Raw genomic sequence first — 17,291 nt, forward strand, 5'->3', positions numbered from 1 at the left:
ATGGGACTGGAATTCATTTTATGAAAGGAGGTCAGTGCACCACTGGCTCAAAGAGCTCTTGTACCCCAAGCTGCCTGGGCAGTGTGGCCAGGACTCGTATGGTAGAGCAGGGAGCATACAGCCAGTTTTGCAGCAAAGTCAACTGTGGGATCTTCTTGGGGCTGTGTAGGATGATTCAGGGATATTTCTACCTTTGATGAATCCTGGCTGATGTTCTGGAATAAGGGACTGCTATATTTTTATTTTTTTAATGTTTCTGGGAAGGTGTATGGAGTTTTGCTGAGGAGGTTTCTACTCCCAGAAACTGGAATGTGTAACTCCCAGACTAGGGTCAGCAGCCAGCAGCTACTGCTTATGTCTGCTGAAGGGTGATCAGCTTGCAAGAAAAGGTGGCTCCTACCCAAGAGAACTAGGTTTTTTCTTTACTCAGCCATGGAAGCTCAAGTTTGAAGAAGGAAAAGTTACCAAACAGAAAAACACAGCCAAAGTCTTGATGAAGGGTGCAATATGGAAACAGACTTACAGGGCCACACCAAAAGCTTGGCACAAGATACAGGAAGTCTTGGGCAGGGGAAAGGAAGTCATGACATGCTTTCACAGCGAAAAAGACAAGACCCAGTCTACTATGGGATCAGTCAAGGTCAGAATAGACATGCTGGGCTGGAAAGACTCCATGGTGCAGGAAGTAAGTCATGAACTTCATAGACAGATCCCAGACCACCAAGGCAAACCTGACCCCTAGCCCAAAGAAATTCTAGAATGGTTAGGAAACTGAGGCAGGAAAATGAACTGAGGCTTTACTATTTTTTCTTGCTCAGCATAATGGTGTATTTATAATCTATGTCTCTGCTAATGTCAATCATGCATTTCGAAACAGCCTCTAGTTAACCCAAGAAGTGGGTTTAAACTATGGGGAGGGGAGCAGTAGCCTCTCAAGAATAGGCAAATGATCCATGGCTACAGCTCTGTTATCCTCCCTGCAAATACATCTGCAGACCCTAAAACCTATTCAGACAAGGATGACAAAGACAGTCAAGGAGAAAAGAGTAGTTTTCATACTACAATCAACCAGACTAGGATCTCCACCCTGGAAGACACTTCTGAAGTGGTTGTGATCAAGGTCAAAGGGGGATATTTCTGTCTGGTATCATATACCAAAGAAATAAAATATACTCCTGTTTCCTAAAATATTAGCTAAATCTACATCTGGTGTCCTCATAGTTCACAATACAGGTTAACAACCAAACATGACCCAATTCATCTCTCCTGGTGATTCATGCAGATGTGTAGATGCAGCACTCAGGGACATGGTAGTTTAATGGGACAAAGGACACCAATTCAGACTGGTGTGATGGGCAAAGCTATGAGTAGACACAGCCACACAGAGACCAAGACCACAGTGAACTCAATGTGTTACCTACAGTATCAGAGACTTGCAACTGCAAGATCAATACTTTGTTTTCATGAGTCCTTTGTATTTTTAGTTTCAATTTAAAATTTGTCATATGCAAAGCTGACAACAGGTTATGCTATACTACATTAAGTTCAAACCCTGCTCTGTATCAAGACACTTAGAACTGGGAATCCACCCTCAAAGACAAAGCAAGCAAATAAATCCTGATCTGACTAAATAACTTCACATGAAGCCTGCAAAGGAACTCACTTTTGTCCTTGGTCTACACACTGGAGCAAGGATCTGCCAAACCCCAACCATAAATATTCATTAAAAAGCCTCTGCTTGGGATGCAGTCACTGAAACAGCCATTTCCTGCCCATTATCTCTTAGGGCAGGAAATCAACAGTTCCACTCATGCGGTTACCACCAAGCCCTCACCACGAGCACTCCCACTGGACAGCTGAACTTTGTATAAATGAGGGCCACGTAGCTGTAACCTTTCTGAAGCCCCAAAATAGTACTTCTTGGCAGTAAAGCAGATCTGAATGTAGCTGCCCTTGTATTTCATACTGAGCACACCAGGTCCTAATATGATATTCCACCTCGAGTTTTTCCTTGGAGCAAAGTGAACACACTGGCACTGTGGGTTGGGAGCATCTACAGAGAAGGATGTTTGTGTGTTCAACAGATTTGCTTGCTTTGCCCCTGCCACTGACAAAGATTACTAGTCAAAATAATGGCTCCTTCTGCTGAGGACAACCTCAGGCTGATCTAATTGTGGTCTCTGGGAAAAGACTGTCTCAGCACCCAATCTTGTTCCTTATAAGAAAAACAGAGCTTTTCTGCCAACTTCAGAGGAGCAAACCACTGAACTTATGCCAAGAAGCTGTACTTTCCATGAAAAAAGTCCTGATATTATAGGACACCCCACTGTAGAACTGCCACAGTTTACTATCACTTCATGAAGAAGAAGGAGTAAAATCTCAAGGAAAAAGTTCTGAAAATTATGACAAATGCACAATAAATACAGCTTTTGTACTTACCTTTGGTTTCCAGCCTCTGATCACTTCCAATCAAACAGTCCTTGATGTCTGCACCCTTCTCTATCACAGCATTATGACAAATAACACTGCCCTGAAGACAGCACCTACAACATAAACACAAGCAAAGCAAGAAAATAATTTAAATGACAGAAACAAAGGTATCCACTGGAATATGTAATGACTCTGTGACATGATCCTGTAATAGGTTCAGTTCAGCTCCTTTCTCAAAAACTCCATTTTTCTCTTGATCCTCACACCCAGTTGCTGGAAAATCTTAAATGCCAGGTGTCAGATTGGCTTTGCAAAAAAGAGTTTGCAGCTTTACCTCCCGCTAGAACAGCTTTCCTCTACATTTCCTCAACAGAATAAATACTTAACTGAATAAATAAAGACTTGGGACCTGGATCAAGTCTTGTATTTTCCACAGACAGTCTGGGCAACTGCAGGGGTGGCTTCTCTGCTCAATTCCCCAGCTAAAAACAGGAGCAGCAGCACAGTCTTTCTCTGCAAATTTTGCAGAGCAGTTTTATGCATTCCAGCTTGTCAGGCACGAAGAAAAGGTGGAGAGAAGGGGCAGATCAATAGCTCAGCTGGTTGGCTTTGTTCGTGTTACATTCAAGCACCCAAACATGATTATTCTGCAGTACTAAACCAATGAAACCCACACTACACCTACACTACCTGCCTTGGCTATCTTCAGCTTCATGTTGCCTTTGACATCACTAAGTCTGAAGTGCTACACACGATAGAACTTTAGCAAAAGCCACTTTATTCCAAAATGTATTTGAATCTGTAATAATCAGCTTTCAAATCTGCCAATCCCAACATCCAAAGAGGAGAGGAGTTCAGAGTTCAGCTGCTGGGTTTGTAACTTCTGTGCTGAGAGTTTCTGAGTTACTGCATTTCTCTGAGCCCCTTCTTCCAGTAAGTTGGAACTTGTCAATCTTAACTAGTATCTGTGATGTGTCCTGAAAGGCTATTCCCTCAGCATGATGCATCGTGTTAAATAGCATTAAATGTAATTTCTTTCAAAGCTACAGAGAAGAAAATAGCTGTGAATCAAATGATTTCTTTCCTTATTTTCACATGTGCAAAAGTAGATAGGAGTCACTGAAGGACAGAAAACACAGCTAAGATGTATCTAAAAATACTAAAACTCATCAAAACCAGCTGATTGGGAAGAGGGTATAAGTGAGATCTATAACCCTGGAGAGATGCAGGTAATCTGCTCCCCCTAGATAGCTCAGTATTAATCCTACTGTGAACCATAGCATCTCATATCTGCTTCCCAATATTTCTGTCAATATTAATTACAATAACTGTGAATATTATCAGTCCAACAACTGATCTCTGTCAAAAACCAGAAGTTTTTGGCTTCAATGACCTTCTGCACAGTGAGCTGCCCAGTTTAATGACCTGCAGCCATTCCCCACCTTGGTTATGGGCACCACCACTACTCTCTGCCCTAGTGAAACACGGCTGCAGTGCACCATCAAGCTGGCTTGTGGACAGAACTGTCAGCCTGGAGTCTGAATTAACAGAGCAGTTTTGGTATCAGGTCAAAGCCCTGAGCCTCAATTCTGTATTTAATGGAGCAGTAGTCAGCTGAGGTCCTCAGAAGTGTGAAACATTGATCCTCACTCCAGACCGCTGATCCCAAAATTAATTCATAGTATTTTCCCGCTCACACAACACTATTATCTAGAACAAAGAATTTATCATTAAACATATTACAACTCTGTTGCTTGTGTGAGTCAGAGCAGAAACCATCTGCCCCACAAAACCACCATTAATTCTGCAGGAGTAAAAGCAATAAAACTGGACCTCAGTTGCAGTGGTTCACAGTTACAACCCCCCGTGAACAGACTGTCCCCTCTGAACAATTATTCTTTTAACTCACTTAAACTCCCCCCCTCTGCTGACCTATAAGGAGGCAATATGAGCAATTATTCTACAAGCAACCAGCTCAGGTTGCTTTGGCATGGTTTTTACTAACATGTTAATAAGATAAAAAGCGGCAAAGATACACAGCAGACCCCTGCCTGTCTTTGCTCTCGCACTGTCGCGATCTGCTTCCTTTCCAATAGCCTGTGTGCCCACACAGCGGCTCAGGCCATCTCCTGTGCAACAGCAGCTGCTGAGAGCAAGAGCAACTTGGCATTTATGCTGGGCTAGGGAAGGGATCACTGGAAGCAGGACTGCCCACTGCTGCCATCCTGACTTAGCTTAGGACTAGCAAAGGGAATGGGAGAAGTTGCTCATTTCCCACAGAAATGGCTCCTATCCAAAACATGCACTCCAGCATACCTCCTCCTCCATTGCTTTGAGCCAGTCAGATGAAAGCTTTCCCCTGAAACTTTCAGGTTCCCACCATCTATCACTACTCCTGAGCATGAGAGCAGCTGTGAGCGCACTACACCTCTCAGCATTATCCTCATGCAGGAGGATATTCCCCAAAAGAGAGGGGATTTAAGCTGTCGGTCTGGAGCTCAGGCTGGAGAATACTGCATGTGTGTTCAGAGCCTACTTGAGCATTGGCTTTCAACTCCCTGAGAAAGAATAGCATTGTAACCAAGAAACTGCTGATGACATTAACATCAAAGATAATGGGGGTTCCTGCCAAACCATTTTTTGGGAGGGACAGGCCAGGGCACCAAGATGAACTTGTCTGTGCCAGGTGCTTGCAAATCAACCCTTCCCTGGTGCCAGGGTAAAACAAAACCCAAGAACTCCACCACCCCAGGAGTTTCTTAAAACTTATAAACCCAACCAACTGCAGAAGTTTTAAAGCCATACTCAATGCTCAGATTACCCCAATCACACAAACCAGCAGCAAATCCGGCTTTTATTGCTCAAGTGGAACAAAACTTCAAGAGATAAAAACACAATTTGTGGGTGTTCCCTTCACCCGCTGACAGATGTAACACAGCCATTTTGAAACCACTTGTAAATGCCTTTTTTCTTTAAAAAAAAAAGTTATAAAGCCTGCCAAGAGAAGTATTTTGTGTGTTTATTTAATTTTTACTATTTTTTTCAAGTTGAAGAGTAAGGAATAAACTTTTATTCTCTTACAGGGTAAATATCAGATCTCAGGGCACTGCTGTAGTCTCCTTGGCTAAACTGCCACCACAGTTCCTGCCTTCCATAACAATTAGGTGCTATTAGCCCTCAAAGGTGCTCTGACAGCATCCAGCTTCATCAGCTCTGGTGTGTGTGCGCATACGCACACATTGATGTACTGCTTTATAATGCAAACCATATTTATTTTTTCCCCTGAAAATGTAGTATATTTTTAAACTTTTCAGCACGGTGAAAACGGATATCTCCTGACCTTAAAATCCAAAGAGCATGTTCAAACCCACAAGAGGAACTAATTTGGGGCATTTGATTTACGGCTGAAATTTCACTTTGAATTTGTTTTAAGTGTAATCACAAACTGAAAGTCTGGCAGCTGGGTGTTTTTCAGAAAATAAATAAAAATATTCAGTGTACATCTGCATTCTAGAGAGAGCATTTTACAAGCCTCGTCCTGTAGTGGGAACAGATGTAGCTAAAGCATTAATTTGTTCTACAGGTACAACGTGTAAATGGGAGCATATGAGAGAGTGTGTGCCTACGTCTGTGTGTCTGTGTGTCTGCTACGTGCCTGCATCTGAGAGACAGAGCCCGACTTTGGGGTGGGTTTTTTTGAAAGTGAGAGAACAAGAGCAAAAGGAGTAGTGGCCAAGGAGGCATGGGGGGATTACAAGGATTTAGGTCTTTAAACTGCAGACCACCTAACAAGATCACTCTGAAATGCCACTAATTTCAGTTAAGGCCACAGACCTCCCTTCCTCTGCCCTCCCTCTCTCCCCCATTGTAAACAACTAATCCCAGCAGAAAACAACAGAGAGCAAAATGTACACACATTCTGCAACATTCCAGGTCCTTCTTTATCTTTTATTTATTTTTCTAAAAGGTCAGCGTATGTATGGAGGGAGGGGGGAGGGGAAGAAAGCCAAAAAAACCTCAAGTCCATCTCTTGTGTGGGCTTGAAGGAAGCTGGGAGAAAGCAAAGTCCAAGAGCACACAATATGGAGCTTTTATAGCACAGCAATTCCTGGACTCGGCTTACTTTCCCCTCCCTCTATTTGTGGCAAAGTCACATAGCTTTAAACCAAAGGACAGGGTGGTCGATTACATCTGAAAGAAATGTAAAAAATTGGGAAAGAATTCCATCTCCTGTCGAAATTATAAATAAGGAAGTATTAATCCCAGAGACAGGCTGATTTATGCAGCCCTGGAACTGCTGACTTTCAGCCCGAGTATCGGTCTATAAATCAAACTCTTAAATCAAGTGTGTCAATCGCTGCAGCACTGTGATACTCAGGCAAAGCAAGGCACCTACCACTGAAAGCAGGAAGATTGCCAGGGGACTGAGGTGCCGTACCCTTCTTAATTTTCTGAAGTGTAAATCTGAGATCAAACATCCTTTGGGGGAACGGGAAATCAAAATACGCAGTGCTCAGCACACCGGGAGCAGGCAGCAGGAGTCCAAGACACAACCCCCTAATTACAGGCTACCCACTGATTATTTAGGACTCTGTGATTAAAGTGATGAACGCTCCTGGGAGAAAGGGGCTTAAGTAACTGAGGTCAAGACCTCAACTGCAGCTCTCGCCCTGGTTGTGCAAGCTTAGGAAGGTATGAATGTCACAGGTTTGCCTTACAGCAAATCTTCTGAAATGCCAATGGAAGTTATCCAGGCCTGGTACTTTAATCCAATTGTGCCAAAACCCCGACATAATCTCTGTTGGGCAGCAAAGCAAATGAGGTGTCTATAATGCAATGCTTAAAACTGTAGACTCACAGGAAAGCAAGCCTGGAGCACAAAGCCTAGGACAGCCTGTTGGTACTGTTCTGCCCTGCCAGTCGGTCTTGTGCGCCTCCAGATGAGCTACGAAATGGAGAGACTGACGCGGGAGTTAAAAGCAAAGGGTGACATGCCTCAGCAGCTACTTTGCTGACTGAGGGGTAACAGATGCGAATTCCCCTGGGAGCAACATCCCCTTCTGCCCTGACCAAGGAGATAACAGCCACCACAGGCACCTTAACAATTCTAAGACGTGGCAAGGAGTCAGGGAGAGTTCTAAAACCTACCAGCAACCCCTAAAGGAATCCCCTGCTAGCTAGTGAGCTGGTGGCTGGGACTCATGATCACAGGGGTGAGGCATAAAGACCATGGAAAAACAGGGGAGAGGCAAAAACACTAATAGAGAACTTGGGAACCTGAAACGTTGCCTTTGCCAACATGCTTTACACACCAATACATTTTTACACCAACACACTTTTACACACAAACACAAGAACTCCAGGCACTATGAATCTCACGTTATACACTCAAGTAAATACCAAAGCCTACAATAGATGCCAGCAGTACAGGCTATAATTTATAGATATATTTCAAAGCAAGCATTCGTAAGTGAATTTGGCCTTTGATCTCCTGTTTTTCCCCTTGGGGGTAACAAAATCATTCTACCCCTCTAAATTCTTCGCCCGTCTCTGAGGGTGTTTTCACTACGGAACTTGTTTCATGTCTATTTTCTAGCCAAGCTCATCACTGTGGTATGGCTCCTTTACACTTCTTCCCCACACCCTAAACATTTTGCATTACATATTGCATATACTTGCCAGCACTCGTATTTTCCAGTGAAAGTTCAACTGACCTTAAAGGATTGCCTCAAACATACCTTAATGTGTTTTATTAAGTGAAACTTTGGGTGCAGGGGGAGGTCGCCAGGAAGGTCATGCCTCACCTCTGAAACTTCAGTTACATCCAGCTCATCTTGGAACAAACAAATTGGTGGCCTTTTATGTAGCTGTAAGCTCAGGGCTGCACACTTCAGCAAAAGAATGCTGCAAGGAGTTTACACTGGGAAACCCCACACAGACGAAAACTGACCACCCTCTGGATTCTCTTTTGCAGAGTGGGAGGTGTAGGCCAGGTCATGATTTTACAGACACTTCACTGATGGCCAGGAAAAGCTACTTGTGTCTATGTGAAGGAAACAAAGCAGGAAAATTATATGTTCACTACCACCTCTAGGTTTGCTTCACTTTCCCACCAACTCACACAGACTGAGCGAGGTAACAGGCACAGAAAAAGGAAACCTTTTCTGGGGTTTTTGAAGCACAGCTCTGGGTTGAGAGCTGTGGCCCTTCATAAGACATTATTGGTTAAGTCAGTTTCTATATCATGTGAGCTAGGTTGACATGGAAAAGGTTTCTGTAAATGTCACCCTTACAACTGAACCTGGCTTCTTCGATTCAAAGTGAACTTGTTCAACCCTTTTCTCTTCAGCAACTCAAGAGGTACAATGTGATAATTTCTTTGTCTTCCATACCCAGGCAGGAGAATATTTTAAAGAGCATCAGAGACATTCACGCCCAGATTCCCACCAAAATCCAACAGCAATCAGCTGTTTGAAAAATCTCCATACTCTTTGATTAGACCCATGTGGTTAGCAGGAGACAGAAGCTTATTTATAGCTCTGAAGTCAGACATAACCCTGTCCCCCTGAAGAAGCAAATCAGCAGAATGAGAGGAGATATTTTAAAATGCCACTTTTCAGGGCTCATCTGTGCTTTAAGTTCAACATTTGATGTACAAGATGTTTGGAAAACTGGGATGAGCTCCCTGCACTATCAGGGAAACATCTGTATCTCAGATTAAAGAACAGGTGATTTATTTAAGACAGATTGATGTACCAGGAAGCTAGCCAGAAGAAAATTTTTTTTTTGAGGAGCTGCTAGTAATAATGTTCCAGACACTCACAAGATAACAGATATTATATGAGAAATTTCCTCAATACATTAGATACAGTAGAATCTTCAGTTGAAAGTAACTGAAAACTAGTTCTGCAAGTAGCTCCACTACTTCCTACTTACTAGTTTCCTACTTTGCACTTTCTTCCTCAATTTATCTTCCTGAAAGGAAACTCTGCTGGCCAGAGGTTGTCTCTATTCAGTATCTTACATAGCATGTGCAGTGAATTACATAGTAGAATGAAAATTGTAATTCCTGACGAAAAATGCTCACAGTTTAAAACCAAGAGGTACGACAGAAAGGACAGAACTGCTACATAATCAAGAGAAATAAGACCCCTTTTTACAGGCAGGGACTACTATATATATAGTTTCTTCATGAATTTAATTTTTATCCATATCCATTATATAGTTTATCCATATATTTAAGATGAGCATGTGCTTTTTCTGAATGAAGCTCTCACTTTTCATCTGCTTTCTGTGATATCTATTCTAAACTCATTCTTCTTTCTAGGGAGGCAGGGATCCAACTAGCAGTGCAAGATAAAGTGTCCAGGAGACAACAGCCATCTTAAAAACTGGTTCAAGATACAAAATGCTTGGGAATTTCAGCATAAGCAGATCTTTATTTTCAGCTTTGCAAGCTATGGTGCTGGCAACAACTTCACCTCTTCATTCCTTTTCATGAGGTTAGGTACTGTAAAATATGTTGCCTTGGCAATAGGATCATGCCTTTGTACTGCCACTGTCCAAGGGGACAAAGACTATTTATGCACTGAACCCCTACAAAGACTCAATTCCACCCTGGTTTTAATTACAACTTTCTTCAAACCACTGACTGTTTCTATGTCAGGTGCTGATTTGGCACTATTGAGGAAACAACCAATAAACTTCACAATCAATCTGCAGTTAGTAGTCAATCCAGCTCACCCTGCTTGTTGTTTTCTTCCTTTGTACATTTTCTCATACAAAGTAGCAATAAATTGAAGACATGTGGTGAACTAGAGTAGCCTTAACCAGTCACATGTGGTCTCTCTCCAGTCCACTCACTAAGCAGAATTATGTCTGTCCATCTACTTTCACACAGGTAGCCAGAACACCTTTAACAAAATCCAGTGCATAACTTACTGTCTTCACATGACTGAAGAAGGATGATGCTAGTTTTGGCTGACAAAACATTTTTGGTGCCAGTTCTTTCTTCACATATCTGGGTACTTTAGTCCCTCATACTAATTTTTACTCCAGCCTATTCCTCCCACCCAGGGAGTCAGAAGCCCAAGGTTTACCACATCTTCCTGTGGCACTCTTCTAACTCTCCCTCTGTGTCCTCAACACTCACATCACCTCCCTGCAGTTTGTAACTCGAAGCCTTTGGTGTCACCTCCCTCGCATTCCAAGTTTCCTGATGCTGCAACACTTTGCAATTTGCTGGCATCACAGTGCAGCCTGACCCAAAACATATCTGCCTTTTTAACCCCTTCCCTTTCCAAAAGGTGACCTTAGCTGTGTGCCACATGGGGAACTTCAGCAGTTCAGTTCAGTTCTTTTGGGTAGGATGTTTGTATGTGGTTCCAACAACATGCTGCAAACTTTACAAGTAAAGACATGAGGGTTTTGTTCAATGATTCCTGCCCTGCACAAACTCAATAACCTCAGTCACACCTGCACCCCCACTCTTACAGTTCCTGAACCAAATGCCCACTGCATCAAGGCTAACTGGCAAATATCTGCTGCAAACTCCTTTCTGGAGGGTACACTCTCCTTTTCCCATTGCTAATCCTGGTTTGGGATACAGTTTTTCTGGTAAAATTACAGGTGAGACAGGTTTAGCTTCCTTGGTTTCTCTGTAAAGATCTGGTACTTGCTGTGGAGGTGAAATCTAGAAGCAAATCTTGGGCCATTTGCTCTCTGATAATCAGAGCAGCCTATTTATGATTTTCATAAAAACAGCATTTGAAGCAGAATGCTTTCCTGTATTCCCATGAAAAAAGCAAAGCAGGAAAATACTTCATTTCAGACTATATCTACCACAGAGTCCTTTTGGTACTGACTACCACCATGTCAACAAGACCTTTTCAAAGCATGGCTTACAGCAGACTCAGTATTAATCTGAGCTTTTCATGCTTGCCTTCTCAACTAACCTCTAAGTAGCCCAAAGACCAGATTTTTTTCCCTCCTAAAGAGTCCCTTTCCCTGAATCTTTACCAGGGAAACATTAATTTTCCACGACCAAGGAAAAAGGATATAATGTGCACATAAAATGGTCAAGCTCCTTCCCGTAAGTGTATACACTGGGATAGTTTTACTAACAAACAAGAGATTTCGAAATATTTATCTGCAGGGATGGAATAAAGGATTCAACATGTTTTTCCTGTTAATATTATTTGTAATGCTCAGAGCGCTTCAGCACAAGGTCCTGTATGACCAGAGCAATTAGATGTTTCTGCTGCCAGAAGGTAGCAAACTAAGTAAAACAACAAGACTGGTAAAAATAAAGCCAGTGTTTGATAAAAACCAACAAAGCAACCGTTGACTGCTAAAACAAAAGCCAGAACAGGAACCTGAAACTAAATGAATCCATCCATATCTAGGTCTCATTTCAAAACAGCTAAGTGTGCCTAAGTCTATCAAATGAAACAACATTATGGAACCATAGAGTAGTTTGGCTTGGAAGGGACCCTTAAAAGTTATGTAGTCCAGACCGCCTTAAATGAACAGGGACAGATTTAGCTAGACCAGGTTGACCAGGGCCTCATTCAGCCTGGCCTTGAACATTTCCAGGAATGGAGCAGTCCCAGCTCCTCTGGGCAACTTGTGCAAATGCCTCAAAACCTTTACAGTAAACAATTTCTTCCTTATATCTAGTTGATATTCTTTTAGTTTAGAGCCACTAGCCCTTGTCCTGTTGCAGCAGGCCGGGCTGAAGTTTATAAGCATCAATCTTAGAAGCCCCCTTTAAGTTCTGAAAGGCCACAATGAGATGTCCCTGGAGCCTTCTCTTCTGACCAACCCCAACTCTTTCAGTCTTCACGGAAGTGTTTCATGGTTCAGCCCTCTGATCAGTATTATGTCTGATCATATGTGTTATGGTCCTTACAGCTGAGAGGTGTGGGAAGAGAGATTGACAGTGAAGAATGAGACAAAAAAAGTGGTTGAGTATCTCAGCCTTCTCCTCATCTGCTGTAACCAGCTTGCCAGCCATGCTTATCAGGGGGTTAAATTTACCAGGCATTACTTTTCATTTGCTAAATGGCACAATCCCCTGGGCAACCAAGCTCCAGTCAGGTCTGTGGGTGTTACACGCTGTCCCTTTGCAAGAGAGCTACAATGAGGGGACTCCTGCACCAGAAATCCAGGGACCCTCTTGTGCTGCTCCACCCCTGATGAAAACAGAGCAAAGAGAAGGGGCAGTCCTGAGCCACTACAGAGACTAAGGACACACACAGCTACTGCAGGAACATCCACACAGACAAGGTTTTCAAGCAACCTATGATTTTAACTCAATTAGTAGATTTTTTCCAACTATGTAACTCAGTGCAGTCATTTGTCACTGAGCTCTAGGGAGCCATCCAGAGGGAAAAAAAGAAGTGTTTTGCCACTGCAGCCTGCCACCTGGGCAGTCAGCATCTCTCAGCACTTGTGCTGTTGTATAAATTACATCCCTCCCAGCTTGGTCAAGTATGTCCATCATTCAGCACATATGTAATCTTTGCTATTTTATTGTCTCATTGATGGAAGAATTAGCTGCACAGTGGGAAACACATTAAGAAAGGACTACCAATTATTTTGCCCTGTTACTAACTTCTTTAATCCCCTGTAATCTCTTCTAAGGGGGGATTCATATCTACTCAAATCACTTCACAGGAGACATATATAATGTAATAGAAGCCCTACACACCAAAGCAAACAAACTCAGCTTCTGGTACTCCAGAGTATCAAATGCACCAGCCATTGCTGGAGGACACATCATAATTTGCAAACAGTATGCAATGGACTGTCCAAACTAACCCCAGTTACTTGATCCATTCAGTTGGGAAAGTTATCATCACCTAGGCCATGACCTCTGTTCCTCCAGTAATGAGGCAACCACTGCCTAATAAGAGATACCTGGTTTTGTTCTAATCACCTTGTGGTGTTCCCACCTACACAGCAAGAATTTATCAATTTCAGAAGCTGGTATTAAATACCAGCTGTGAGGTTATTCAAAAGCTTTCTTCTGGTTTGGAGATATAATTTGTGGATCTTGATGCTGCAGCAATTATGGCACAGGACCATCAATCACATAGGAGAACTACCAAGAAATAAACATTTTAAATTTTGGTTTTGGTGAGTTTTGTTTGTTTATTTTGTTTTGCTTTTTCTATCTTGACATAATGAACTGAAGCTGCTGATCACTTTTGCAGCTCAGACAGGAAAAAAAAGAAAGATTCAAGCCAGAGAAGCTAGAGGTCATAGAAGAGGCAAGGGAAATACTAAGGCAGTGAGTGCCATGTAGCTCTTGATAAATGAACTTAGAATGCAGAGCAATTTTTGCATTTGGTTGTTCTCACTATCCCAACTTTAAAAGATTTATCTGATCTTTCTTTCTTCTGAGTTATCTATACACCTTTGTCTTTTCCATAAGTGTCCTACTGCAGTCTTCTCAGCCTACTGCTTCAAGCTGTTGTTACTGCAAAGAACACTCCTGAGAATGGCCTTCAGTTACCACTCACATTTGACTTGGGCATTATTATACAAGATCATTAGTCTGGTTGAGCTGCTCATGTCAGTATAAAAATGTATATTCTTTAAATGACACAGTTTTTATCCACTTCTCAATGCAATTTCAGAAGTTTCTAATATACAACACTTTAGTTGATAAAACTGCCTTACTTGTAGGAAATCTGCTGTGCAATATAAAAATGGATTAGATCTGTCAAGGCACTTTATTATGCTCATTTTGACCCGTATCAGCCGACACATACTGACTTTCCAATTAAAGATGAAGACATTTTCTGAAGTTGTGATTAGATAAAGCCTGAGTTGTTTTAGAGACACTTGGGAGAAGAGGTGTTTATAAGGAGTTGTCCACTGTGGACAGTTTAGAGCAAAACCACATATAATTTATCCACCTGTTCCAAATGGATCCATCAACACGAGTAAGAATGATTAGCATTTTAACAAAAATCCATCAGATTTAACCAAAGTAATGAAAGAGAATCAAAATACATTGAAAAATACATAGAAATCCTTCACTGCAAGCAAGGCTTCTTTCAACAAAACTCAGCAGCTAGAGTACTTCTGTTTCTCACTACCTGTGTATGCATGACTTCATGCCCCTCTAATCTTAAGACTTATCATGATGCAATAAGAAATAATTTATCAGCTCAGTATCTGTGCAGATCTACATAATATTAATTAGAGTATGCTTTGCAATAAAGATCCAGGGTATATAGTCTTAATTCCATCTGGAGAGGAATAATTGCAAATTTGACTCCAGTGCATCAGCGTGCAGTAACCATAGAGCAGCTAAAGGGGGTAAAACCCCTGGGACTGTGAGGTTTTTCACTCTTTGGTGGCTATATTGTTTTCACCAAGAGTGACTAGGGATCACATTGTTTTCTAGAATTCACAAAAATGTTACCCCAAAAGTCAGTTTATCTCACTTATAAATAATATATCACCAACTTTACAATGCTTGTGGAATTTTGTGAAACGCTTAACATAACAGCTCTGGGATCGATTTAGGATTTAGAGCACTACTAAATGCCAATGCAGACAAACACAAGATGATTTGGGACTCTTCATAAAAAATAGTGCTATTTATACACTTAGCTGCCTCTGCTATTTAATGGTAGAGCTGCTGACCTCATATGCAAAACCAAACCATTATCATTGTGGCATCAATTCGTTAATCAAAATGACAGAGGGTCTCATGATCAAATGAGAGAGGTTCCTCTACTTTTTATGACAGTAGTGCTTGTGATACAGCCATACTGGATCCATCTGTGATTGAACTGGAAACCAGCTATTTTCTATACTCAATGGAATTCTGATTTATGATGTGTTTGAAATTACTGTGGATTTCTATTAAAGACAAACACTTTGTGGTAAGGTACCATACTTACCTGTAATTTAGTTATGTAACAGTAGTATCCTCCATAGACCCCACATCCTTTGGGGTTTTATGTTTTTCAGATATGCAACTTTCAGAGCCAACTTGGCATTTTTTAAGAGTTTGGCCTTTTTCCTGAGGCCCTAAGCAAACCTCAAGCCATGAAGGAGCAGAGAATTTATACAGGTCTGCACAGACTCAATCAGCAGTTTCCTTTCCACTGACATCCACAGGAAGCCAGCATGTATGGAAAGATGGGGGCATGCAGACATCAACAATTACAGACAGGCCACTTTTCCCACATTTGGAAATGTACAGCTCAAGGCTAACTATTTAGTCAGTGTCTTTAGTGCATGAGAAACCTCTACTAGTTGGCAGATTTTCTCTTTGAAAAGTTTATTAATTTATTCTATTACTCAGCATAGGCAATGGTAAAGTAAAGGCTGCAGGATGACAAAGAAAGGGCCAAAGAAAATGACATTTTAGGTGAAGCTGTAATGTTCAAATGTGAGAAGAATATTTCTAGCTGGCAAGCATACCACTTTAAAATATGCTTTGTGCCTCAAATATTTTAGGGATACTCACTGATCCAGCCACTAAAATAACACTTGGAAGAATGACACACAAGCTCATACAGACTCATACATCCACTTAACTTACTTACACATTCTGAAGATGACAGGGTCTACTGTAAAAAGAAGACATTTATGTTCCAAGATTCTTGTTAGTTCATTTCACTTATGCACTTCTGGACTGCTTATAGAGCAGTCTTTGGAAACACACCCCCTGGTATCATCTCTTCTGGCTGAGGATTCTTTACAGGACAAAAATTACTGACTTATGATCTATCTAGAAAAAGAAACTGCAAATTTAGGGAAGTAAGGTAAAAAAAGGTAACTTACCCTTCCTCAATTGTAACAGAATTCATGATGATACAGTTTGTTATCTTAACTTTGTCTTTTATGGTACACATGCTACCGATGATGGAGTGTTTGATGGATGTCTTCTCTCCAATTTGTGTGGATGACCCAATGATACTGTCTGACCCAACCTAGGGAAGAAAAGAACAGAAATTAGCAAAAGTACATGGAGCTCTCTGATACGTGTTCTCCATACACTTCTCCCAAAGCACATCTCAAGCACTCATCAATAAAATTTACCCTGCTCTACCCTGAGGGATCCTTGGCAGAGGAAAGACCTGAAAATTTAGGGCCCACCCCACAGGCAGACAGACAGTCTTCCCAGGTCTGTTAGCCTGGTAAAACTCCTAAAAAAATCCAGTGGATCTGGCTTTGTAGGCTTCATGCAGAAAGGTAAGCACAGTAGGCACGTTCCTGCTGGTACTCACTGGTTTCACTCAGGTTTGCCCTGTGAGACCTGTTAAAGGGAGGCTTGAAGCTGGCATTCAACCAAAACACATTAGCAAGAAGCAAAGCTAAAATACTGATCCTTTCTGGGTTTGGTGTCCTTAGGGAGGCAAACTGCTCAACTACCAGGAACTGCCATTAGGAAACAAGAGGCTGCAGTGTCTGACTTGGGAGTAAGATAGACTTTTTACCAAACATTTTAAAAGAGAGAGACTGAAAGGCAGGAACCCATGGGTGAGCCTAAGAAGAGTCTGGGCTGCATCACCTACGTTCCACCATTCCACTCTTCAGAACTTGGCTTCACTTCCAATAGTGGGACTCAATTTTAGCAAGCAGTTCTTGAAACAAAGGGGTTGCAGACTACTGAAAGAACAGAGATGGGAAACGGCAACACTTACCATGCCTCTATCAGTGATCTGTGCAGATCCATGAACCAACGACTCTTCCAGTCCCAGATTAAGCAATAATTTGGGAACCTACATGAAAAAACCCACATCACAAATTAACATGATACTGCTGTACCCACAAGTTACATAAACAGCTCAAAGATGGCTTTGGTTTCCATTGCACAAGTGTATTTGCCACAA

At 41.8% G+C, this 17,291-nt stretch overlaps 1 protein-coding gene across 2 annotated transcripts in view; it reads right to left on the reverse strand.

Annotated features, from left to right (window-relative positions):
• Positions 1–17,291, reverse strand: part of EIF2B3 (eukaryotic translation initiation factor 2B subunit gamma) — a 96,961-nt gene that overhangs the window by 8,083 nt on the left and 71,587 nt on the right. Inside the window, exons 8-11 of one of the 2 annotated variants that reach the window (XM_071436590.1) lie at positions 17,103–17,180; positions 16,240–16,388; positions 16,002–16,025; positions 2,440–2,543 (exon numbers count right to left, since the gene is read on the reverse strand). In XM_071436590.1, the coding sequence (XP_071292691.1) occupies positions 2,440–2,543; positions 16,002–16,025; positions 16,240–16,388; positions 17,103–17,180 (355 nt within the window). The remainder of the gene's footprint in view (positions 1–2,439; positions 2,544–16,001; positions 16,026–16,239; positions 16,389–17,102; positions 17,181–17,291) is intronic. The other variant, XM_071436591.1, reaches the window with a different exon arrangement.

The sequence above is a fragment of the Agelaius tricolor genome, unplaced genomic scaffold, assembly GCF_023055355.1.
Source record: "Agelaius tricolor isolate 1412-34295 unplaced genomic scaffold, bAgeTri1.0.p SCAF_11, whole genome shotgun sequence".
NCBI classification, from domain to species: Eukaryota; Metazoa; Chordata; class Aves; order Passeriformes; family Icteridae; genus Agelaius; species Agelaius tricolor.